This window comes from Eriocheir sinensis, chromosome 57 (genome assembly GCF_024679095.1).
Source record: "Eriocheir sinensis breed Jianghai 21 chromosome 57, ASM2467909v1, whole genome shotgun sequence".
NCBI classification, from domain to species: Eukaryota; Metazoa; Arthropoda; class Malacostraca; order Decapoda; family Varunidae; genus Eriocheir; species Eriocheir sinensis.
The window spans coordinates 8,612,964-8,638,207 of NC_066565.1; the positions used below are offsets into that span (position 1 = coordinate 8,612,964).

Sequence of the window (25,244 nt, forward strand, 5' to 3'; positions counted from 1 at the left end):
ACATACCCAAATCAAACACCTCCACACTAAACATCCTTCTTCGGCCGTCCATGTTGAGAGGAGAAGGAGGAGGGCGAGGGGGAGGAGGGCAAGGAGGAGGAGGCGGAGGCAACTGAGGAGGAGGAGACGAGAGTAGACGTGGAGCCGCCAGCGATGGAGTTGGCGGCTGTTCCTCCGTCCTTCCCTTCGGCGGCTGCGGCGGGTGACTTCTTGGCCACTGCCACCGCCTTGTCCATCTTCTCCTTCCGGTGGATTTGGTACTCAGCGATGAGCCGGCAGGTTAGCATGAAGAACACCTGGGGGGAGGGAGGGAGGATAGGGGAGGTGAGATTAGGTTAAGTTAGGGGAGGTTAGGTAAGGTAAGGTTAAGTTAAGGTAGGTTAGGTAAGGTTAAATTAGGGGAGGTTAGGTCAGTTAAGGTTAAGTTAGGGGAGGTTAGGTAAGGTTAAGTTAGGGGTGGTTAGGTTAGGTAAGGTTAAGTTTGGGGAGGTTAGGTTAGACGAGGTTAGTTAAGGTTAGGTTAGGGGAGGTTAGGTAAGGTTAGGCAAGGTTAGGTTAGGGGAGGTTAGGTTAAGGGAGGTTAGGTTAGGTAAGGTAAGGTAAGGCTAAGGGAGGTTAGGCAAGGTTAGGTTAGGGGAGATTAAGTTAGATTAGGGGAGGTTATGAAGTTTTATCTTTTAGGGTTTAAGGGCAATAAAACAAAAAAGGCATAAAAAACACTAGGTCCTGCCCCTGAACAGAGAGAAGGAAAAATGACAACGGGGCATAATTACCAGTGAGGGGGCGAGTCTCTCAAACTTGTCGCCCACCATCCAGTGATTGTACCTGGCGAACAGCATCATGAGGGCCAGGACCAGGTTGGCAAACTGCTTCACACGCTCTGAAAGACACAGAAACTGCTCAGCAAGGACTGTAGGCGGGCATCCTCAACACTTCCCCTCACATCAACTCTTTCCAAAGGCCAAGAAAAGGTATCAATTGCATTCTAATGACGTGAGATAATCCAGCTTTCCAGACAGAGCAACAGATTAAAAATAGACAAACTATGTAGAGACCATTAATTTGAGAAGGCTATAAGAAAATCCATCTTTCCAGACAGACAACAGATCTATGGAATATGCTACAAGACCTGTATGCCAAAAACACTCCGCTTTAAAGAAAAAATCTGAAAAGTTTCAAAAGATGGAACACTGACTATGACTTAACCTGCAAGCAGCAGGGATCATGTTTCTTAATGGTCCCTCCAAGCAAGAAAAATGAGAAAAAATCACCCCTCACACAAACCATTTAATAACATATATCAAAGCATTCGTGATCAGATTATGTATCATCTATTTTAGGGGGTTTATATCATGGCACAAATTTGGCCAGTCGCTGCTACACAGTAAAGCCACAAATTTGGCCCGTCGCTGCTACCGGGTTAATGATGCAAAGACAAAATTAGGTAAGACTTAAAACTGCAAGATATCATTAGCAAGGGACAGGAATACAACTTAACTATAGGGAATTACTAATGAGGGAGGGACAGGGAAAACAAAGTAACCATTAACCAGTGAAAAGAAAGGCAACAGGTAACAAATACAGGTTAACAAGCACACAGGTAACTTACTGGAAGGCAAAATTAACAAGCAGGATTGTTCACAAAGGAGGGGACTCGGACACAGGGACTTGGCTTACTATTATATATTACATGGAGGGTAGTAGTGTGTCCTTGAGCCATTATTAGTGACTAGCAACAAGGCATATGCGTCCCCAATGACCCAAAGTGACGTCAAGGAAACAAAAACCACCTGCCATATTAACGTGATATTATTATCATCATCATCATTAGCAGATTTACATAGATCTTCAGACCGTGCAGATCCTATGGAAGGAGGACAGGGAGGGAAGGAGGCGAGGGAGCTGAAGAAGGAAAGGAAGGAAGGAAGAAAAGGAATAAATGATGAGTAGTGGAAGAATGAGATGAATAGTGGAAGAATGAGATGAGTAGTGGAAGAATGAGATGAGTAGTGAAAAAATGAGATGAGAAGTGGAAGAATGAGATGAGAAGTGGAAGAATGAGATGAGTAGTAGAAGGATGAGATGAGAAGTGGAAGAATGAGATGAGAAGTGGAAGAATGAGATGAGTAGTGGAAGAATGAGATGAGTAGTGGAAGAATGAGATGAGTAGTGAAAAAATGAGATGAGAAGTGGAAGAATGAGATGAGAAGTGGAAGAATGAGATGAGTAGTAGAAGAATGAGATGAGAAGTGGAAGAATAAGATGAGAAGTGGAAGAATGAGATGGGTAGTGGAAGAATGAGATGAGAAGTGGAAGAATGAGATGAGAAGTGGAAGAATGAGATGAGAAGTGGAAGAATGAGATGAAAAGTGGAAGAATGAGATGAGTAGTGGAGGAATGAGATGAGAAGTGGAAGAATGAGATGAGAAGTGGAAGATTGAGATGAGTAGTGGAAGAATGAGATGAGTAGTGGAAGAATGAGATGAGAAGTGGAAGAATGAGATGAGTAGTGGAAGAATGAGATGAGAAGTGGAAGAATGAGAAGAGTAATGGAAGAATGAGATGAGAAATGGAAGAATGAGATGAGCAGTGGAAGAATGAGATGAGAAGTGGAAGAATGAGATTAGAAGTGGAAGAATGAGATGAGTAGTGGAAGAATGAGATAAGTAGTGGAAGAATGAGATGAGTAGTGGAAGAATGAGATGAGTAGTGGAAGAACGAGATGAGAAGTGGAAGAATGAGATGAGAAGTGGAAGAATGAGATGAGTAGTGGAAGAATGAAAAAAAGTAGTGGAAGAATGGTGGAAGAATGTTTTTTTTTTACAGCAGAGGAGACCGTTCAGGGCATAAATAAAAAGAAAACAATAAAAATAAAAAATAAAAACGCTTCTCACTGCTCCTGAATAAAGTACATAGGATTAGCCAAATAGAGAAATCAATTTTGGGAGGAGAGGTGTCCAGATACCCTCCTCTTGAAAGAGTTCAAGTCGAAGGCAGGAGGAAATACAGATGAAGGAAGATTGTTCCAGAGTTTACCAGCGTGAGGGATGAAAGAGTGAAGATGCTGGTTAACTCTTGCATAAGGGGTTTGGACAGTATAGGGATGAGCTTGATCAGATAGTCGTGTGAGGCGAGACCGCAGGAGGGGAGGCATGCAGTTAGCAAGTTCAGAAGAGCAGTCAGTGTGAAAATATCGATAGAAGATAGAAAGAGAGGCAACATGGCGATGGAATTTAAGAGGCAGAAGACTATCAGTAAGAGGAGGAGAGCTGATGAGACAAAGAGCCTTACAGCCGTACCAGAAGGCAGCCTCCTCGACTATAGAAGCTCTTCAGCCAATTTCTCATACCATAATCTTCGAGGGGCCCTCACCGTAAGCGAAGGAAAGGTGTTGACGGGCGAAATTGTTGGAATCTGGCAAGGGGTCAAGATAGGTACATCCTCGTGAGCCCCTTCGCATATTTTATGCGTCAATTCTGCATTTCTCTCATTAATATAGTAATAAATGATCCAGGAATTATAATAAAATGTATTTGATCTAATATGAATCTGCAAAAGTTTTTTTAAATAAATGATTTAAAGTTTTGTTTAAGACTTTAGGGTTGTATCATGATTTTTAACCCTTGCCGTGTTGCCGTGTCAACACGCCTCCTTGGTCAACTCAAAGAGCTAGGTAGTCATTTTCTATAGCTCCGATGGGGCTCGAGCACTTTTCTAACGGCCCCTTGCTTGACGGGATGGTAGCGAGGGGCAGAGAAGCGTTAATGTCGGGTGGATGTGGACCCCCTGGCTGTGTGCGTGGAGAGAGGAGGAAACCAAGGGGTGCTGACGCCACTCCCCATCCCCAACACAAAGTACGGGACAACTCAATAGAAGAAGAAACAGAATAGAAATATGACGCCTACGTAGGCGTCATCGTATATGCTACTGGGGCTTCATGATGCCTACGTAGGCGTCATCATATTGAAAGGGTTAATGGTACGGCTGGTAGACTCCACTCTGTCCAGAAGAGCTGTTAGAGTGGAGCCCCCCACACATGAGATGCATACTCCATACGAGGGTGGACAAGGCCCCTGTATATGGCTAGCATCTGTGCGGGGGAGAAGAACTGATGGAGACTATACAGAACGAGATGAGAATGAGATACAGAATGAGATGAAAAATGGAAGAATGAGATGAGTAAAGGAAAAATGAGATGAGTAGTGGAAGAATGAGATGAATAGTGGAAGAATAAAATAAGTAGTGGAAGAATGAAATCAATAGTGGAAGAATAAATAGTGGAAGAATGAAATGAGTAGTGGAAGAATGAGATGAGAAGTAGAAGAATGAGATGAGTAGTGGAAGAATGAAATGAGTAGTGAAAGAATGAGATGAAAAGTGGAAGAATGAGACGAGTAGTGGAAGAATTAAATGAGTAGTGGAAGAATGAGATGAGAAGTGAAAGAATGAGATGAGAAGTGGAAGAATGAGACGAGTAGTGGAAGAATTAAATGAGTAGTGGAAGAATGAGATGAGAAGTGAAAGAATGTGATGAGTAGTGGAGAAATGAGATGAGAAGTGGAAGAATGAGATGAGCCTCAGAAGTGGAGAATGAGATGAATAGTGAAAGAATGAGATGAGAGGTGGAAGAATGAGATGAGTAGTGGAGGAATGAGATGAGGAGGAGATTAATGAAACCTTTACCCAGACATGACATGACAGCGACATAATCCAAGCCTTTGGATTACATTGAGTAAACGTGAGAACATGGTCATAATTATCACTTGCATCAGTGGTACTCTTGGGTGAAGCACACCACTGAAAGGCATTGATTCTTTTGCTGCAGCAATGGTTTATAAATACATGTTCCAGCTATTTTAGTGTTAGGTGACATTCTCTTGCCCCTCACCTCACAGAGGAGTAAGTAATTCACTGTAGCTGTGAGACTCAACCAGGCTCCAGGCCCAGGTGCAGCTGCCACAGCTGTGGAAAGTCAGCCATCAGTATTTCCCTTCCTCTTCTTGCTGTGGCTCCTCTCCTTTTATCACTTCACAGGCAAGCCTTCTTTCTTCCTTGTCTTACAAGATCACTTTTACCTCTCCTTCACTTCCCTTTCCCTATCAGGCTCAGCTGCTGCTAACACCCTGGTCACTATAACTACTGTAGGCAGACACACTTCAGAAGTGGATCTTCATGTGCTTGGCAATGTCTGCCTTTGTCTTAAAGAGCTTTCCACAAACATCACACTTGAACTCTCTAAGGCCATAGTGCCTGAAGACATGTTGATTGAGTGCCTGCTTCCTGCTGAACCTCTTCCCGCACTCTTCACACTCATGACTCTTTACACCAGTGTGTGTGTTCATCAAGGTAACCCTTCCGGATGATTTTTTTCCCACATTCCTTACATTCATAGTTCTTAACACCAGTGTGTGTAAGGGTGTGTGTATTAAGGGTACCCTTCTGGCTGAACTTTTTCCCACATACCTTACATTCATAGTTCTTCATACCTGAGTGTGTAAGGGTGTGTTCATCAAGATGACACTTATGCCTGAATTTCTTCGTACATTCCTTACATTCATAGTTCTTCACACCAGTGTGTGTAAGGGTGTGTCTATCAAGGTTACCCTTCAGGATGAATTTTTTCCCACATTCCTTACATTCATAGTTCTTCACACCAGTGTGTGTAAGGGTGTGTCTATCAAGGTTACCCTTCAGGCTGAATTTTTTCCCACATTCCTTACATTCATAGTTCTTCACACCAGTGTGTGTAAGGGTGTGTCTATCAAGGTTACCCTTCAGGCTGAATTTTTTCCCACATTCCTTACATTCATAGTTCTTCACACCAGTGTGTGTAAGGGTGTGTATCAAGGGTACTCTTCTGGATGAATTTTTTCCCACATTCCATACATTCATAGTTCTTCACACCAGTGTGTGTAAGGGTGTGTGTATCAAGGTGACTCTTCTGGATGAATTTTTTCCCACATTCCTTACATTCATAGTTCTTCACACCAGTGTGTGTAAGGGTGTGTGTATCAAGGTGACTCTTCTGGATGAATTTTTTCCCACATTCCTTACATTCATAGTTCTTCACACCAGTGTGTGTAAGGGTGTGATATCTTAGGCCTTCCCTTGAGGTGAATTCTTTTCCACACTCCAGACACACAAACTTCCTCTCTCCTTTGTTGCTGGAGTTGCTAGCAGCAAGTTGCTTCATCTGCTTACCTCTGACCCTCCTGCCCCCTGCAGCAGTCTGCTCCTGCTTGTCTGGAGTACTCATGCCTCTTCTTCTTCTTCTGGGGTGTTCTAGGGGGCTGTTAGGCAGTGTTGTTGTTGTTGTTGTTGTTATGGGCAGCAGCCAGTAGTCGCTCACATGAGCCCTGGTGTCATCCTGTGAGGGCCTCACTGGCTGCCCCGTCTTCCTGAGGAAGGCACAGGTGGGGCGGGTGGCTGCTGCTTCCTGCCGTGAGGGGTGGACGCCTGCCGCCGCCTGGTCCAAGGTGGCCGCCATGTCCAGGGAGGGAGGGAGTTGGTGTCATGGCTGGGAGTGGAGGCAGGGCAGTGCAGCAGCAGCAGCAGGAGGTGCTCAATGGTCTCCTCGACAGTCCTGCAGCAGCAGCAGCAGGTGTTCAATGGTCTCCTCGACGGTCCTGCATCAGCAGCAGCAGGTGTTCAATGGTCTCCTCGACGGTCCTGCAGCAGCAGCAGCAGCAGGAGGTGCTCAATGGTCTCCTCAACGGTCCTGCAGCAGCAGCAGCAGGAGGTGCTCAATGGTCTCCTCGATGGTCCTGCAGCAGCAGCAGCAGGAGGTGCTCAATGGTCTCCTCGACGGTCCTGCAGCAGCAGCAGCAGCAGCAGGTGCCCAATGATCTCCTCGACGGTCCTGCAGCAGCAGCAGCAGGAGGTGCTCAATGGTTTCCTCGACGGTCCTGCAGCAGCAGCAGCAGCAGGTGCCCAATGATCTCCTCGACGGTCCTGCAGCAGCAGCAGCAGGAGGTGCTCAATGGTCTCCTCGACGGTCCTGCAGCAGCAGCAGCAGCAGGTGCCCAATGATCTCCTCGACGGTCCTGCAGCAGCAGCAGCAGGAGGTGCTCAATGGTGTCCTCGACGGTCCTGCAGCAGCAGCAGCAGGAGGTGCTCAATGGTCTCCTCGACGGTCCTGCAGCAGCAGCAGCAGGTGTTCAATGGTCTCCTCAATGGTCCTGCAGCAGCAGCAGCAGGAGGTGCTCAATGGTCTCCTCGACAGTCCTGCAGCAGCAGCAGCAGGAGGTGCTCAATGGTCTCCTCGACGGTCCTGCAGCAGCAGCAGCAGGAGGTGCTCAATGGTCTACTCGACAGTCCTGCAGCAGCAGCAGCAGGAGGTGCTCAATGGTCTCCTCGACGGTCCTGCAGCAGCAGCAGCAGGAGGTGCTCAATGGTCTCCTCGACAGTCCTGCAGCAGCAGCAGCAGGTGCCCAATGGTCTCCTCGACGGTCCTGCAGCAGCAGTAGCAGCAGGTGCCAAATGGTCTCCTCGACAGTCCTGCAGCAGCAGCAGCAGGAGGTGCTCAATGGTCTCCTCGACGGTCCTGCAGCAGCAGCAGCAGCAGGAGGTGCTCAATGGTCTCCTTGACAGTCCTGCAGCAGCAGCAGCAGCAGGTGCCGAATGGTCTCCTCGACGGTCCTGCAGCAGCAGCAGCAGGAGGTGCTCAATGGTCTCCTCGACGGTCCTGCAGCAGCAGCAGCAGCAGCAGCAGCAGGAGGTGCCCAATAGTCTCCTCGACGGTCCTGCAGCACCAGCAGCAGGAGGTGCCCAATGGTCTCCTCGACGGTCCTGCAGCAGCAGCAGGAGGTGCCCAATAGTCTCCTCGACGGTCCTGCAGCAGCTGCAGCAGGAGGTGCCCAATGGTCTCCTCGACGGTCCTGCAGCAGCAGGAGGTGCCCAATGGTCTCCTCGACGGTCCTGCAGCAGCAGCAGGAGGTGCCCAATGGTCTCCTCGACGGTCCTGCAGCAGCAGCAGGAGGTGCCCAATAGTCTCCTCGACGGTCTTGCAGCAGCAGCAGCAGGAGGTGCCCAATGGTCTCCTCGACGGTCCTGCAGCAGCAGCAGCAGCAGCAGGGGCAGTGAGGGTCGGGGACCTTCCAGGCAAGGCGGTGCACGGTGTTGTTGTTGTCCCGGCAGTGTTGCCAACTGCTCCTCAAACGCGCTAAATTGGACCCAAAACCGTTGCAATAGTTTTTTTGTAAAGTACATTTCCGCATCGGACGAAATATATTGTTATGCCCATGGAGGTATTATTTAAAGGAGTCGCCCTCCCGCGCCGTCTCCATACAGACGAGTGAAGCCAGTGGGCGGAGCTTACCGAGTCTGCGGGCGGAGCTTACGATCGGCAGATAGACCCAAAACATTGCTATCTCCTGCATGGATCCATGATCTCCTGGGCTGAGCTAAGGGAATTAACATTTGTTTTTGCATACTAGACGAATAAAAAAAAAGAATTGATGGTTTGAGTTACGAAAAGTACATAATATTTTCCTATATATTTAATGTAGATCTATTATCAACGGTAATTATGTCAAATAATCACAATATCCAAAGAAATAATGTATTATACAGCAAGCTTTTCCGGGAGAAATGATAGTAAGATTGTTTTTTATAGTGTATTGTGTGACAAGGCACAAATAGTAAAACAAAAATTTAATAATTAGATGCCTTTTAAGTGTACAGTGACATGACGGTACACATATTCTTGATAAGTGCTTCAACCTTTATTGATGTCCACCCTGTAGTCGTGATCTAGTAAAAGTGGTTCACCTCAAAGATTATTTTCTCTCACTAGTCTTGCACGGTTCTGACATTTAAAATATACATATGATTTATATACCCATGTCACAAATATATAAGTAAGACAAAGCAATTTCACTCCCATTAGGAATTACAATTTACAGTATATATATTATTCATATTAATTACACATGTAGATTATTGTATAATATCATATGAGAGAGAGAGAGAGAGAGAGAGAGAGAGATTTTATTTTATTTGAAAGATTTATTGTTGTAAAGTACAACAAAGGGGGATGGCTGGTTTTTGCAGACAAGCCCCTGACTATGCTTGGTACAAAAATATAAAAAGCTCCATTGTACAAAAATACAAGTTGTGTTCAGTTAACAAAAAAAATAAATGGAATGAAAATAAAGACCAAATGCCTGATAACAGTTACCCAGATCACCACCTTGCAGCAAACTTTGGGTGGTCTTTAACAATGGCAGCTACAATGTCATGATTAATGAACCAGGCGACAAGGGAAGGCACGTCTCTTATACCATGGGGACGGTAACAAGCTAGCTATGAGAGAGAGAGAGAGAGAGAGAGAGAGAGAGAGAGAGAGAGAGAGAGAGAGAGAGAGAGAGATGAAATTTCATAAGAAGTCAGGCAGTACCATGCAAATTTATAATTATTTTATTTGGCAGTAATCTGGGTTGTGATAGTACACACACACACACACACAAAAAAAAAAAAAAATCTAACTTCAGGCCATCTTTCACCTGAGATACCAACCTGTTATATACAGTTTATTACTTCTCCTTTATATATATACGTACATGTGGACATGATCTCGTCCACCCATATATACACCCCAAAGACAGCTGCCCACCTCTCAGTTAAGTCTCGTCCACCCAAGTTGAGTAGCACTGTATAATCTAAATTCTACATTCCTTTGAACAGTATAAGTTTTGTGTATTCTTGACGACTTTTACTCTGTTTGCTCTTTATTAGATTATCAGTATAATGTTTTCCAGCATAATGGCATCTAACCTGGATGTATTTCTCTGTAATAGCCTTTATTAAAAATACCAGGTGATTTTCCAGTGGCCCAAAGTCTTTCATATGATGAACCAGAGTTGCAAATACAGGCTTGTACAAGTAGGTTTCTAAAACAGATCTCTTTAGTTCATTATAAGTTACTCTAGAAAGATTTTCCTCTGATGACACAAAATATGCTGCATGCATTCTGAAAACCTTTTCACAGGTCATGCATACATCAATAACATCGTCTGATGGAAAAATCAGAGCTCCTCTACTCTTCAGCATAACTAGAGAATTTATATCATTATAAGTGGTACTTTCTAATGCGTCTAGACAGGCTTCACACTTTAAACATTGCTTTAGTTTAAATACTACAAATCCAGCTATATATGCAACAATTTTCTGTGAGCATAATGACATATGTGTTGGGTGGGGTACATATACATAGTCATGATCACAATGAGCAGAATCTTGGGCATTTTCTTCAAGTATTTTGCTTCTAGCAATAGATACATTTATTGAGTGAGCAGATGGTGGTTCTGAATCTACATTATCATCCCTGGAGCAGTTACTAGAAACTGTTAAAATGGGAACTGATTGCAGTGGCAGAGTGTTTCCACCTAGTACATCTTGTACATCATTGTGAACAAGTAATTTTTTGTAAGCAGACTTGAACTGCCTCGCCGTTGGGTTATTATTACATCCTCCAAGTCTGCGTAATTTTGCAAAAAACAGCTCAAGATGATCTTGACTAAATTTATATGTTAATAAAAAAGTAATTCCATACTGTTGAGAGGAAACTATGGTGTCATACAAACCTATTAAGCTGTCTATACAAACAATAAATCCGAGAAATCCTGTTTTCCTGTTGCTTTCCAGAAGACAAGTGTAAGTGTTTGGCTGCTTCAGTGACATTATATAGGTCTTAGCTTCCTTCAGAAAATCAACATACTTCTTATGATTTTTGTTATTCATTGGGCATTTCCATTCACATGCTTTAAGATTCCTTGAGTTTAGAATGTCAAAAAGTCTGTTAAAAAATCTAACGAATTTTATTGTTGCCTCACAACCTTCAAATTCTTTAAATTTTTCATGCAAACAAAATTCAAGAGAACAAGCCACAGATTCACTTAAAAGTTGGGCTGCTAACTTTACATTCATTTTCTGTTTCATCCATTCTATGTGTTTATTTTTTAGTTTATTACCTAAATGAAGTCCCTCTTGTTGTTGCAAACTGTGCAGTTTATCAATATATTCCCATTTTACATACTTATTTTCACTGTCAACCAAACAGCATTTTTCAGCCAAAGTATTTCTCACTAACTTCAGCATATGACAAGGGTCCAGGAACACATAGATAGGCTTACCAGTTACAGGGTGAAGAAAGAAAGTTTTCAAGTCATTAGGGTCAAGTTTCCAGTGATCATTAACAGCTACCACCATAAATGTAAGGGCATTCTTTGCTATAGGTAAGGTGTCACTGTCCAGCTGAGTCCCCCTATCTATGTACCCATGATATTTTTTTCCATCCCATTCTACATGCTGGCGTATTGCTACTTCATCTATCACCAAGGAACAAAGTAATTGTTTGCCATTTGCAGATGCAGCAACTGATTTAGACTGTAATACATTAAAGGCTGTTGAAGTAAAACCGGGGTCTCCTGGTATAGTCTGGTACCATTTCTCTATTGTCCTTGGATGTGGTAAACAAGTGTCAAATGTTTTCCTGACATAGTTGTATGCATGTGGTGAATAAAAGTGTAGAGTTAATGCAAAGCTCCTAAGCTCAGGTGAATATGATACTGGTACAGGTTTGTTCAATTTTTTTGACACTTGTCTTTGTAGAAGGTCTCCTACTCCCCCAGCACAATCCTCCAAAATATCCAAACTATTAGTACTAAGCAAATCTTTGTCTTTTAGGTCACTGATAATATTTTGTAGGTTAGCATTTCTTTTTAATAAACGTCTTTTCGACTGCTGTAAAGTTTTGATTTTTTTTCTAGCTGATACAAGGTTTGTTTGGCTTAATGCTAATTTTCTTTTCAATTTAGCTTTCTCAGGAGAGACTGAAGACACCATGGGTAATTTTGAAAGTCTATGAGGTTTAGTATCCAGAGGGGGATTATAAATACTTTCCTGTACAGTAGCAGCAGTATCCTTTGAAGTGTGATGACTAATCTCCTTTGAATTTGTGGAGTTTTCATCCTCCTCCATGGATGTGGCATCATTACTACAGTTATTTGCAGCATCAGTGTTTACAGTAGCATCCACTCTAGCTTCAACAGCAGGTTTAACTACTGTTTCTACTAGTACCTCACGTTTGGCAGGTGTTTTCCTAGTCTTTGTATCTTTTTGTAAATGAGATGGAAAACCTTGAAAGACAGTCGGTATTACTCCTTTTTTCAACATTACATAGTTTGGTGTGGTCCTGTCAAAATCTTCTTCCATAAAATGTCTAGAGCAAAGCACTGCCGACCTAGAGGGATTGAAATTCAGCCTACGTGTGGCCAGTATCCACTTCCTCCGCAACACTTCATCTCTAGGGAACTTGGCGGAAATAAACGCAAAAACAACCACCTGGATAAGCAATTTTCGAAATAACATGAAACACTAATGAACAACGATCACAATACGGTACAGGGATGCAGTACAGGACACAACTACCATACACTGGTCACTAAACTAATCATATGTCAGAAACAAAAAGTGCTCGGTTCCACTATTGGTCCTCTAGCAACAACAGACAGAAACATTGTTAATGAAGACACAGAAATGGCGAACATTCTAAATTGGCAAACATTCTAAATGACTTTTTTGCTTCAGTATTTACTGATGAAGACCTAGGAGATATAAAACCATTTACTGCAAGGCATAACGATGATACGTATCTAAATAACATACATATCACAGAGCGTGACATACTTCAAGCAGTTACTAAAATTAACGTAAACAAAACTCCTGGTCCCGACAAAATTTCACCCCGAATCCTTAAAGAAGTCAATTAAGAAATCAGTCACCCGCTGTTAATTCTCTTTACGAAGTCCTTACATCAAGGCATCAAAGCATTCATATTTTTTTTTTTTTTGATGAGAGGGCACTCCATGACAGTTGTGTTGCAGTGTGTGGCCCCCTGGCCTGGAACACTGCATGTGCAACAGAGACCAGGAGAGTTACTAACCTTCCAGTAGTACCTATATCCTAGTCTAAGGCGCACTGCTACCACACCCTGAGTTTCACTGTGTCTCCCATAAATGTAGTCACAGTTTTGGGAGACACTAACATAGTGGACTCTGCTGGTACTACCACCGTCACAGCCATGGGCGTCGATTGTGGGGGGGGGGGAGACGTGGGGGACATGTTTTTTTTTTTTGCCCCCACCCCCCTCTTAACCTAACCCAAACTAACCACAGCTAACTTAAAACAATCTAAAATAACCTAATCTAACCTAACCTAACTTAACCTAACCTAATGTAACCTAAGCTAACCTATATTACAGAGGGGAGGCAAAAAAAAAATTTTTTTCGATGAAAAAATGCCCCCACCCCCCTAACCTAACCAAAAATAACCTAAAATAACCTAAAGTGACCTAACCTAACCTAACCTATCCTATCCTAACCTAACCCACCTACGTAACCTAAAGTATGGGGGGGTGGGGGGCAAGAAATTTTTTTTTTGCAACGGAAAAAATTGCCACATTTATAACCAGCACATCAAAATCTATCAGAAAAAATTAGTTTTAACCCCCAAATCCTATTCTGACCTCTGCGATAATAATACCTACCAGGATATTGATAAAATAAAAAGGTGTAATAATGAAGTCAACATTTAATGTTTTTTTTAAGGGTCTTGGAGCATGTTTATCACCAGACTAAAGCTATTACTTAATTATAAAATGTACTGCATGTGGCCTCAAAATGTCTCGGAAATAAGCAAATTTTTTAAAAATATTCCGGGGGAGGGGCTCAGCGCCCCCCGGATCCTCAGCTGTTTGGCTCGCTCCGCCCCTCCCTTCTGTCCCTCCCCTATTTTAATTAATTAATTAATTAAAGGAATCGACGCCCATGGTCACAGCAGTGTGTCAGTTGGGCAGCAATGGTATTGTGGATGGATTGTTTAATTCTACTCTTAACATAACTAAGCGTGTTGCCTATTCAATGCCAGGGTCCACTGTGTTGCCCTGAAGGGCTCGTCTAGGTGGGCTGGATGCCCACATGGGAGGGCACCCAGGTGAAGTGGATAGTAGCACCAGTGTCCTCTAGGGCAGTGGTTCTCAACCTAGGGGTCGCGACCCCTCGGGGGGTCGCGAGATGCTTTTGGGGGGTCGCGAGATGATGTTAAAAAAAAAAAAAATAGTATTATGGTCGACTTTTGTTTTAAGGCTGTCAAAATAATTCTGCTCATAAATTTCAAACAAATAATAATCTGAATGTTTAAATTTCAGGCTTAGAACCTTCCTTGTCTTCTCAGTTACGTGACTTAGATATCATTTCAGTTATTTGTTTATTTTATTGATTTATTTACTTACTTATTGTCAATGAAAGCTTAGAAATATAGATATTATAATAATGCGCAGCGCAGTTTGAAGACGTGATATGATGCGCTGCGCCGCCACACTGTCAACAACACTCAGCTGGGCGACGCGGCGATGTGTTAATGTCTGTGTGTGTCTGTCTCATGCTGATAAACCAATAGAATTTTTCCGCCGAAAGGAGGGAGAGCTGCAGGATCAAAAGCAAGTGTTAACTCGGCAAACCACAATCTCTACCAAAGCTCAGATGGCATCATATGAGGTAGCATACCTAATTGCACAGTCCAAACAGCCACATACCATTGGGGAAACCCTCATGAAGCCTGGCGCAGTGACTATGAGTCGGATTATGCATGGTGATAAAATAGCCCGTGAGCTTGAAACAGTCCCGCTGTCTAACGACACTATTACTCGACGTATTAATGACATTGCAAATGACATTAAGTGTCAGCTGATTGACAGGGTTAAGGAAAGCAAGTATGCTCTGCAGCTAGATGAGTCGACAGACATATCAAATTCTGCACAACTACTGGTATTCATCAGATACAGTTTTGCTGGAAAACTTCAAGAAGACATGCTTTTTTGCACTGTACTGGACGGAACCTGCACAGGTAGTGACATATTCACAAAGCTGGACACCAAAATACGAGAGGAGGGCTTGTGTTGGGACCAGTGTGTTGGTGTGTGCACAGACGGTGCCGGGGCAATGTTGGGTAAAAGGAAAGGACTTAAGGCAAGAGTTTTACAAGTGGCACCTCACATAAATTTTACACATTGTATTATTCACAGGGAAGCTCTTGCGAGCAAAGCACTCAATCCAGAGTTAAGTAGTGTTCTTCAGACTGCGATTAAAATAGTAAACTACATCAAAACACGTCCCATAAACGCCAGGCTGTTCTCCACACTCTGCAATGAGATGGGCTCGGAGCATGAAGCACTGTTGTTCCACACAGAAGTCAGGTGGCTGTCCCGGGGCAAAGTTCTCAACCGCTTGTACGAGCTGCGAGATGAGGTGCGCCTGTTCCTGATTGAGTCTGAGTCCCAACTTGCTGACCATCTGACTGACCCTGACTGGTTAGCAAATCTAGCATATTTGTCTTGTATATTCGAAAGACTTAATCTGCTGAATTTATCACTACAAGGCCCAAACACAAACATCTTGGTTCTTTCTGACAAAATTGATGCATTCACAAGGAAACTGGAACGATGGGCTGTGCGAGTTGATGGGGGCAGTGTTGAAATGTTTCCTGAGCTTGAGGAATTTATGGAGGAGAATGAACTAAGTGTCGATAACGTGAAGGTAATGATCACGACTCACCTCCGAGGTCTTGTGGCCCACTTCAAGAAGTACTTCCCAAAGGAGACAGCCCCACAACGATATGACTGGATACGACAACCATTCACTGCTACAGGGGATCACTTATCATCCGACATGGAGGATGAACTGCTGGAGCTGTCCAGTGATCGCACCTTACAGACATCGTTTGGCTCAACCACACTGGATGAGTTCTGGATTTCAGTTGCAAATGAATATCCAGTATTATCCAAGGCTGCAATGGATGTACTAATTCCTTTTGGATCAACCTATTTATGTGAAAAGACTTTTTCGGCACTGACATATATCAAAAACAAATACCGATCACGACTCTGGGTGGAGGATGATCTCCGAGTTGCCATCTCTGGCATCAAACCCAGGATGGAGTTACTGTGTTCAAAAAAGCAGGCCCAAGTATCTCACTAACTGGGGTTAGTTATCATGATAAACTTAGGCCTGTGTAAATACTATTTTTCACTGTGGAATATGGATATTATTAGCTAATCACTACTAGTGGAGCCCCATAGTAGGGCCTAAATATTGACCATTGTCTTTAAACTTTCATGAATATTGTACTTTAATTGTAACACCACGTTAGTAATTATTTCGCAAGAAATTCATACAATTCTTTCAAATCCAGAAAATAATTATCTCAGACAGAATGTCTTAAATATTTCCAATATATTAATTTCCAAACCAAAGAGGTATGAAATATCTCTGAGTCTACCAGATTTTTGTGTGGGTGTATTGTCTCATATGAGAATTATACATCATCAGCTGATTTTAGGTTTCAGCAGATTTGTAATATCAGCAGATTAAGGAAATACTGTAATTATTTTGTAATTATTTTAAGGCTGAATATTTAAATTTTGGTATAAAGTTATCAGTAATTTTATTTGATTGTGGTTTACAAACACAGACATAATTCATACTAACTGCAGTAGCTTTTTTCAACAAAAGTATTATTATAATTTCATACTTATTTTTGTCTCTTGAAGCAGTTAGTAAAGTTGTTAGTGGCTGTACGAATTTAACATTAATTCTATAAAATATACCGTATTGCTTTGCATATTTTGTCTCAAAAGATTGTATTTTTCTTATTCATATATATATGTAATATAGAAAAATTAAACATGCAATTTCATAATCTTATTCTTTTTATAGTGATTCTATAGTAACATTTCATGATGTCTAGCTGTAGCTCGCATATTCCAAAACCTTATTCTCATTTCAGTTAATGTAAAACCAAAAAAGTAATAAATGTGTATTTTAAATATTTTTTTTATCTTATTTGTTGCTATTATGTTGTTATGATCCGGGGCATAGGCATGTACTGTGTGTGTGTGTGTGTGTGTGTGTGTGTGTGTGTGTGTGTCAGAAGCACTTCGGGGGAAGGCGGGGGTCACGAGTCTCTACCAATATTGTCTGGGGGGTCGCGGGCCAAAAAGGTTGAGAACCACTGCTCTAGGGCATGGATGGCAGTAAGGCAGTGAGATCACAGTCAGTAGGTGAGGAGGACAAGAGCTCCTGCAAGGCTGCCTGGCTATCTACAAACAGACACATATCTTTGTTTAAAGTTGCTACAGTATTTTTATCATATGTATCTGGTTATACAGTTCTCAGCTCACCTGTGAAATGATGTAGATCCACTACGATCCCTTTTGGTACAGCCATAAGCTGAACAGGCAGGCATTGTATGTTGCTGTTAAGGGCCGCGATGATCTAGTTGATCTTATGAGCCCTGGTGACGTCCTGTGCATGAGGGTTTCACAGGCGTGACAGCTGCCCCGTCTTCTTGAGGAAGGCGCAGGTGAGGCGAATCACAGCTTCCTGCCGTGAGGGCGGCCAGCAGCGTTGGCAGGTCAAAGGTGGTCACGTCTAGGAAGGCCAGTTGGCTTCACAGCAGTACTCGGTGTGAGTGGAAGCGTGGACACTGCAGCAGGTGTTCGATGGTCTCGGGGACTGTACTGCACCAAGGGCAGTGAGGGTAGGGGCCAGGTGCAGGCGGTGCAGGTGTGCGGTGAGTCTGGTGTGGCCCAGACGGAGGCATTGTATGCACGTCCACAAGATCAGCTGACTGATGTTTTGGGTCTAAGGGGGGAGGGGAGACAGCGGACCAATAGCGCGTTGGCTTCACGTTCGTGACGTCATGCCGACTCCTGGTTATGCCGGACGTGTTACTTGGGTTCCGTGTCGCCGTCAGGACACTCCGTGGGAGGGAGATATGTAAACACTTTGCACAGCTTCTGAACGCTGAGTCACTGCCTCGCTGACCGTCCCCCCAAGTTCCCACCATTTTGTCATGCTTTCCGTTTCCATCACAGCTCCCGTTTCCATTATTTTATCATTTGATTTATTTATTGGAGTTACTGGATAATTCTTCATATCCGATTCGTTTTCTTTTTAGGTTGCTAATAAATATTGTTATTGTTATTAGACTATGATCAAGTACCCACATCACCGAGATATCCACTCACTGAGTAGTGATCTCTCTCTCTCTCTCTCTGAATGAAGTGAATATTTATTTTTTCGATAAAAAAAATAGCATGTATAGTTATTATGGATGTACTCGATCATAGTCTAATAACAATAACAATATTTAGTTGCAACCTAAAAAAAAATCGGACATGAAGAATTATCTATAAATCCAATAAATAAATCCGAACAATCTGGTACCGGTACCGAGCAATCTGGTACCGGTACCGTACCGTTTAGCTGGTACCGTTAGTACCGGTACCTGCCCACCCCTAAACTGTCTGCCAGGTGAAAGCAACAGCACACGCCGAGGCCCGAGCAGCATCCCTTCTGGCCCTGCCCAACCAGCCCCCTAAAACACCCCAGAAGAAGAAGACGACGAAGGCTCCACACCCACGGGCCAGCGCTGGGGACCTGCTGGCCAGCGACACCCTCAGCCCCAACACTGCCAGGACAACACCTCCACCACCGCCGCCGGGAAGTCTTAACCTTCTCATGCAGCAGAAGTAGGTAAGCTTCTCCTTGACAGAGTGGAATCAAAGGCTCTTCGTCTCATCAGCTCTCCTCCTCATACTGATAGTCTTCTACCTCTCAAATTCCGCCGCCATGTTGGCTCTCTTTCTATCTTCTATCGATATTTTCATGCTGACTGCTCTTCTGAACTTGCTAACTGCATGCCTCCCCTCCTCCCGCGGCCCCGCTGCACAAGACTTTCTACTCATGCTCATCCCTATACTGTCCAAACCCATTATGCAAGAGTTAACCAGCATCTTCACTCTTTCATCCCTCACGCTGGTAAACTCTGGAACAATCTTCCTTCATTCCTTCACTTGAGACCTGATATCATCTCTAATTTCCTCCTTCAGATTCTTGACATCACTCTTGATCTCCTCTAAGGCCTCAGTGGTTTTAGTTTCCAGGGCATCCATACGTCTTTCTACTTTATCCTGTCTCTTGGATGTGTTGGTTACTTGTTTGAACAATTTCCCCGCAACAATATCGCATTTGGTACAATACCAGTGAATCTTACTTACTTGATTGCTGCTCAGGAAATTATACACTGCCTCAGTGACCTCCTCACACTTTATGTGGTGCCACATTTCACATAGTTCACAGCCTAGAGCCTTGTCTTCCTCACCAACCTTAACCTTACAGACTGGGCATGTGTCTGTTTGTTTATCTGCGTCGCTATCGTCTGCCCCTGTCAGCTGATCATCCCCGCCCCCAGCCGCAAGGCTTGTTTTGCCAGATCCAACAGTATCCTTGGTTTTTGTGCCCGCCTTCTTACTAGACGGATTATTCTTCGAACGATTCATTCTTCTGGCAATATTACTATTGGAGAATTCCTTCACTTTTACAGAGCTCTCACGGGCACGTCCACCCTCGACCACGACCACGGACCCTAGGCCGCGGGTGTGTGACAGTGTGGAGGAAAAGAGAACAAGGAAAGAACGAGGACAACAACAACACACTCAGCCGCCGCAAAGGTTGGGGCCGCCTCACCTGCAGGGCTGGACAGCAGCATGAGTGGCCAGGACAAGCAGGAGCAGACTGCTGCAGGGGGCAGGAGGGTCAGTGGTCACCAGATGAAGCAACTGGCTGCTGGCAACTCCAGCAACAAAGGAGAGAGGAAGTTTGTGTGTCTGGAGTGTGGAAAAGAATTAACCACAAGGCATGGCCTCAGATATCACACCCTTACACACACTGGTGTGAAGAACTATGAATGTAAGGAATGTGGGAAACAATTCATCCAGAAGAGTCACCTTGATAGACACACCCTTACACACACTGGTGTGAAGAACTATGAATGTAAGGAATGTGGAAAAAAATTCAACCGGAAGGGTAGCCTTGATACACACACCCTTACACACACTGGTGTGAAGAACTATGAATGTAAGGAATGTGGGAAAAAATTCATCCTGAAGAGTCACCTTGATAGACACACCCTTACACACACTGGTGTGAAAAACTATGAATGTAAGGAATGTGGGAAAAAATTCATCCAGAAGAGTACCCTTGATACACACACCCTTACACACACTGGTGTGAAGAACTATGAATGTAAGGAATGTGGGAAAAAATTCACCCTGAAGGGTAACCTTGATAGACACACCCTTACACACACTGGTGTGAAGAACTTTGAATGTAAGGAATGTGGGAAAAAATTCATCCTGAAGGGTAACCTTGATAGACACACCCTTACACACACTGGTGTGAAGAACTATGAATGTAAGGAATGTGGGAAAAAATTCATCCTGAAGGGTAACCTTGATACACACACCCGTACACACACTGGTGTGAAGAACTATGAATGTAAGGAATGTGGGAAAAAATTCATCCTGAAGAGTACCCTTGATAGACACACCCTTACACACACTGGTGTGAAGAACTATGAATGTAAGGAATGTGGGAAAAAATTCATCCGGAAGAGTCACCTTGATACACACACCCTAACACACACTGGTGTAAAAAGTCATGAGTGTGAAGAGTGCGGTAAGAGGTTCAGTGTGAAGCAGGCACTCAATCGACATGTCTTCAGGCACTATGGCCTTAGAGAGTTCAAGTGTGATGTTTGTGGAAAGCTCTTTAAGACAAAGAGAGACATTGCCAGGCACATGAAGATCCACTTCTGAAGTGTGTCTGCCTACAGTAGTTATAGTGACCAAGGTAGGGAAGGGGATGGGAGGGAGAGGAAGGGGAGGAAGAGGAAGGGAAGGCAGCAGTAGGGAAGGGAAGGAAATCCCAAGGAAGGAAAAGGGAGAGTAATGTGGTGTGGCTGGGTGTGGTGTGGTGTGGCTGGGTGTGGTGTGGTGTGGCTGGGTATGGTGTATGGTGTGGCTGGGTATGGTGTGTGGTGTGTGTTGGGGCTGGGTATGGTGTGGTGTGTGGTGCGGCTGGGTATGGTGTGGTGTGGTGTGTGGTGCGGCTGGGTCTGGTGTGGTGTGTGGTGCAGCTGGGTTTGGTGTGGTGTGTGGTGTGGCTGGGTATGGTGTGGTGTGTGGTGTGGCTGGGTATGGTGTGGTGTGGTGTGTGGTGCGGCTGGGTGTGGTGTGGTGTGGGAGGATTTGACTCGGCGACTTTTTTTACCTCGCTGTTGGTGGTGTTTGCAGAAGGACAAGCAGGACCTGGACGGTGACATCATTATGAGGCTTGAGTACGGTCTCCTGAACTCCTCGTCCCTGGAGCTGATTGGTGAGTTGGCGACCCTGTTTTTTCTTTGTTCGCATGTCTCTCTGTCTCTATCTCAGGTTGTGGCTTTTAATTGATGGGTCTGTCTATGTCTGTGTCTCTGGATGTTTTATTTGCTTCTCATTTTCTCTCTCTCTGTCTGGGTCTCTCTTTGTCTTTGTCTGTCTCTGTTTTTCTCTCATTTTCTCTCCCTGTGTGTCTCTGTCTCTTTGTATGTTTTATTTGCTTCTCATTTTCTCTGTCTGTCTGTCTGTCTCTCTGTGTCTCTGTCTCTCTCTGGATTTCTGTAGCTTTTCGTGATGGTTGTTTTTTTCTGTTTTTATTTTCTCTGTGTCTGTCTCTGTTTGTGTCTTTCTTTGTCTGTCTCTGTCTCTCTGGATTTCTGTAGCTTTTAGTGCTAATGGTTGTTTTATCTACTTCTCATTTTCTCTGTGTCTGTCTCTTTGGTAGTATTGCTTTCCTTCTCTTTCTCTACTTATCCCTGTTTCATTTTCCTCCGTTCTCATTTTTTGTTCTCTTTCTGTTCTTATGTCTTATTTTTTCACCGTTTTCCTTTCATTCTTTTCCTTTTTCATTTCTCTCTTCCTCTCCTTGTCTTAGTTTTCCCTTTTCATTTCTTCTTCTTCCTTTTGCTGTCTCATTTTCTCTGTGTCTGGCTCTCTGGATTTCTGTAGCTTTTATTTATTTATTTATTTTTACAACAAAGGAGACGGCTCAAGGGCAACAAAAAGTGCATAGAAAAAAAAGGCCTGCTACTCACCGCTGCCATAATAGACGAAGGTAAAGAGTGGCCAAGAGAGAGGTCAATTTGTGGTGGAGAGGTGTCTTGATAATGGCTGTTTTATGTCTACTTCTCATTTGGTCTCTGTCTGTCTCTGTCTCTGGGTTTCTGTAGCTTGTAGTGATAGTTCTCTCTCTCTCTCTCTTCTGGAAAAACAAATTGAATAGGTAACCTGGTGCGCACTTTCTCCGCAGAGCAACCCACGTGTACCTCCCCAGTCTAATGGTGAGCCTGGCGCCGCCCCTCGTGGTCTTCCAGCCTCCTCACCAGTGCATCTTCCACTCCTCCGAGCTTGTGTATAACTTGACCAACCAGTGATGAGGTGAGTGAGGGAAGGGAACAGAAGGGAAGGGAGAGGAAAGGAAGGAAAGGAAGGGAAGGGAGAGGAAAGGAAGGGAAGGTTGAGAAAGGGAAGGGAAGAGAAGGGAAGGTTAAGGAAGGGAAGAGAAGGGAAGGTCAAGGAAGGGAAGGGAAGGTCAAGGAAGGGAATGGAAGAGAAGGGAAGGTCAAGGAAGGGAAGAACATAAGAACGTAGGAGTCTGCAAGAGGCCGGTAGGCCTGTACAAGGCAGCTCCTTTGAACCTAAGCTCCCGTGTATCTAACCCCACCTAATATCGCTGTCCATGAATTTATCTAATCTATTTTTGATTAGAAGAAGAGAAGAGAAAGAAAGGGAAGGGAAGAGAGAGGAAAGGAAAGGGAAGAGAGGAGAAGGGAATGGAAGGTCAAGGAAGGAAAGGGAAGGGAATGGAATGAAAGGGAAGGGAAGGGAGAGAAAGATAAAGGAGCGGAAGGGAAGGGAAGGGAGAGGAATCAGAATCAGAAACTTTATTTCCATTTTATACAATGGTTATTCTTTACAGGCTTAAAACTATTGATCATAGTATATAGAGTGGTCCCCCCCCAGGCGGGGACTCCGAGGCAGGGTGAAGGTGCGCCATTTTGAAATTTGGGAAAAGATGTCTACATAGTTTGTCTATTTTTGATCTGTTGCTCTGTCTGGAAAGCTGGATTTTCTTATAGCCTTCTCAAACTAATGCTTCCTCTACATAGTTTGTCTATTTTTGATCTGTTGTCTGTCTGGAAAGCTGGATTTTCTTATAGCCTTCTCAAACTAATGCTTCCTCTACATAGTTTGTCTATTTTTGATCTGTTGTCTGTCTGGAAAGCTGGATTACCTCATGTCATTAGAATGCAATTGATACCTTTTCTTGGCCTTTGGAAAGAGTTGATGTGAGGGGAAGTGTTGAGGATGCCCGCCTACAGTCCTTGCTGAGCAGTTTCTGTGTCTTTCAGAGCGTGTGAAGCAGTTTGCCAACCTGGTCCTGGCCCTCATGATGCTGTTCGCCAGGTACAATCACTGGATGGTGGGCGACAAGTTTGAGAGACTCGCCCCCTCACTGGTAATTGTGCCCCGTTGTCATTTTTCCTTCTCTCTGTTCAGGGGCAGGACCTAGTGTTTTTTATGCCTTTTTTGTTTTATTGCCCTTGAACTCTAAAAGATAAAACTACATGACCTCCCCTAACCTAATTTAATCTCCCCTAACCTAACCTTACCTAACCTTTCCTGACCTCCATTAACCTTTTATAACCTCCCTTAACCTCACCTAGCCTTACCTAACCTCTCCTAATTTAACCTATCCTCCCCTTCCCTAGCCTACCTTAACTTAACCTCCCCTCCCTCCCCCCAGGTGTTCTTCATGCTAACCTGCCGGCTCATCGCTGAGTACCAAATCCACCGGAAGGAGAAGATGGACAAGGCGGCGGCAGCGGCCAAGAAGTCACCCGCCGCAGCCGCCGAAGGGAAGGACGGAGGAACAGCCGCCAATTCCATCGCTGGCGGCTCCACGTCTACTCTCGTCTCCTCCTCCTCCTCCGCCTCCTCCTCCTCTCTCAACATGGACGGTCGAAAAAGGATGTTTAGTGTGGAGGTGTTTGATTGGGGTATGTGGGTTGGTGTTTATAATTTCATTTGTGTGTGTGTGTGTGTGTGTGTGTGTGTGTGTGTGTGTGCTACCCTTCCCTCCCTCCCTCACCCCAATGTTTGTCTCTAGGTGTTTGTAGGCGATAAGATGACCTTTCAACACACCTTCTTTCTTTCCTTTATTCTTTCCCTCTTTACGATGTTATTGTAAGTATACGTAACCTTAAACTAATGAAATACAAGTTACGTGAACCCTACCCTCGAGATATGTTATTTTGATCTCTGTACGTATAGGCAAGATTACGTCTCTTAAACTAACGATATATAAGTTATGTCAACCTTAACCTGCGAGGTGTTTGTATAAGTAACTTCAATTCACTGGTATGTTTGTATAAGTAACCTCAATTCACTGGTATGTTTGTATAAGTAACCTCAATTCACTGGTATGTTTGTATAAGTAACCTCAATTCACTGGTATGTTTGTATAAGTAACCTCAGTTCACTGGTATGTTTGTCTAAGTAACCACAATTCACTGGTATGTTTGTATAAGTAACCTCATTTCATTTCATATGTTACCTTGATCTGTATGTATAGGGAAGATTATGTCATTTAAACTGATGGAATATAACTTGTCAACCTTACTTACGAGATGTTTGTATAAGTAACCTCAATTCACACTTTGATCTCTGTACGTTGAGGCAAGGTTACGTCAGCCCAGCACTCACTGTTTGCTTATTTCTCATCTTTACGTAGACGTAACATTACGATCCTTGTATTGTTGTAGGACTTGTGTTGTGGAGAGGAAGTATTGCTGTAGGACTTGTGTTGTGGAGAGGAAGTATTGCTGTAGGACTTGTGTTATGAAAGAGAGAGTTCGTAATGACAATATATTTTAAGTTCTTCCGACTCGGAACGACAACACAGGCTCGGGATAAACGGTTACGTAGAGTCGGTTACGAGGAGGTTCTTTTCGGCTCCATATATTACTTGTCGTCTCAAGGAGGTACGTACATATATCGTTTAGTCATGTACGCCGGGTTTTTCAAGCATGGTAGTAGTATCAAGCTCTGTGGCTGGTGTGACTTTGCTTCTAATTTTGAGATGGAGTTGTTAGCTAGAAGTCCTGGATTTTCAGAGTGAAGTCAACACATTAACAAACCAGCAAAGACAAGTCAGCCACAGTGTTCTTGACGAAGGCTAATACAGCGTTTGAACATGTTTACATATCTCCCTCCCACGGAGTCTCCTGACGGCGACACGGAACCC

The 25,244-nt window shown here is 43.9% G+C and overlaps 3 protein-coding genes across 55 annotated transcripts in view; 1 reads left to right on the top strand and 2 right to left on the bottom strand.

The window, feature by feature from the left end:
• Positions 1-25,244, top strand: part of LOC126984821 (uncharacterized protein DDB_G0271670-like) — an 80,567-nt gene that overhangs the window by 46,805 nt on the left and 8,518 nt on the right. For 2 of the 35 annotated variants that reach the window (XR_007737890.1, XR_007737889.1), the window contains one exon: positions 22,248-22,375. The exons of 8 other annotated variants lie outside the window; for them this stretch is intronic. Coding sequence is in view for 15 of the 27 variants with exons in the window: in XM_050838980.1 (XP_050694937.1) it covers positions 23,350-23,456; positions 23,745-24,107 (470 nt within the window). In the remaining 12 variants the exon portion in view is untranslated. Of the gene's footprint in view, positions 1-18,335; positions 18,594-19,443; positions 19,977-20,112; positions 20,145-20,291; positions 20,313-20,448; positions 20,481-20,583; positions 20,751-21,193; positions 21,276-22,247; positions 22,376-23,349; positions 23,457-23,744; positions 24,108-25,244 lie in introns of those variants that run through there. 25 more of the 35 variants (XM_050838995.1, XM_050838984.1, XM_050838986.1 and 22 more) reach the window with 24 other exon arrangements.
• LOC126984819 (putative protein TPRXL) overlaps positions 1-25,244 on the bottom strand; it is a 71,590-nt gene that overhangs the window by 35,776 nt on the left and 10,570 nt on the right. For 5 of the 18 annotated variants that reach the window (XM_050838965.1, XM_050838963.1, XM_050838964.1 and 2 more), the window contains one exon: positions 24,033-24,470. The gene's annotated coding sequence lies outside the window, so the exon portion shown is untranslated. Of the gene's footprint in view, positions 1-24,032; positions 24,533-25,244 lie in introns of those variants that run through there. The other 13 variants (XM_050838966.1, XM_050838968.1, XM_050838955.1 and 10 more) reach the window with 8 other exon arrangements.
• Positions 1-25,244, bottom strand: part of LOC126984827 (uncharacterized) — an 85,603-nt gene that overhangs the window by 3,458 nt on the left and 56,901 nt on the right. Inside the window, exons 2-3 of one of the 2 annotated variants that reach the window (XM_050839032.1) lie at positions 774-880; positions 7-296 (exon numbers count right to left, since the gene is read on the bottom strand). In XM_050839032.1, coding sequence (XP_050694989.1) covers positions 27-296; positions 774-880 — 377 coding nt within the window. In that variant the 3' untranslated portion in view covers positions 7-26. The remainder of the gene's footprint in view (positions 1-6; positions 297-773; positions 881-25,244) is intronic. The other variant, XM_050839033.1, reaches the window with a different exon arrangement.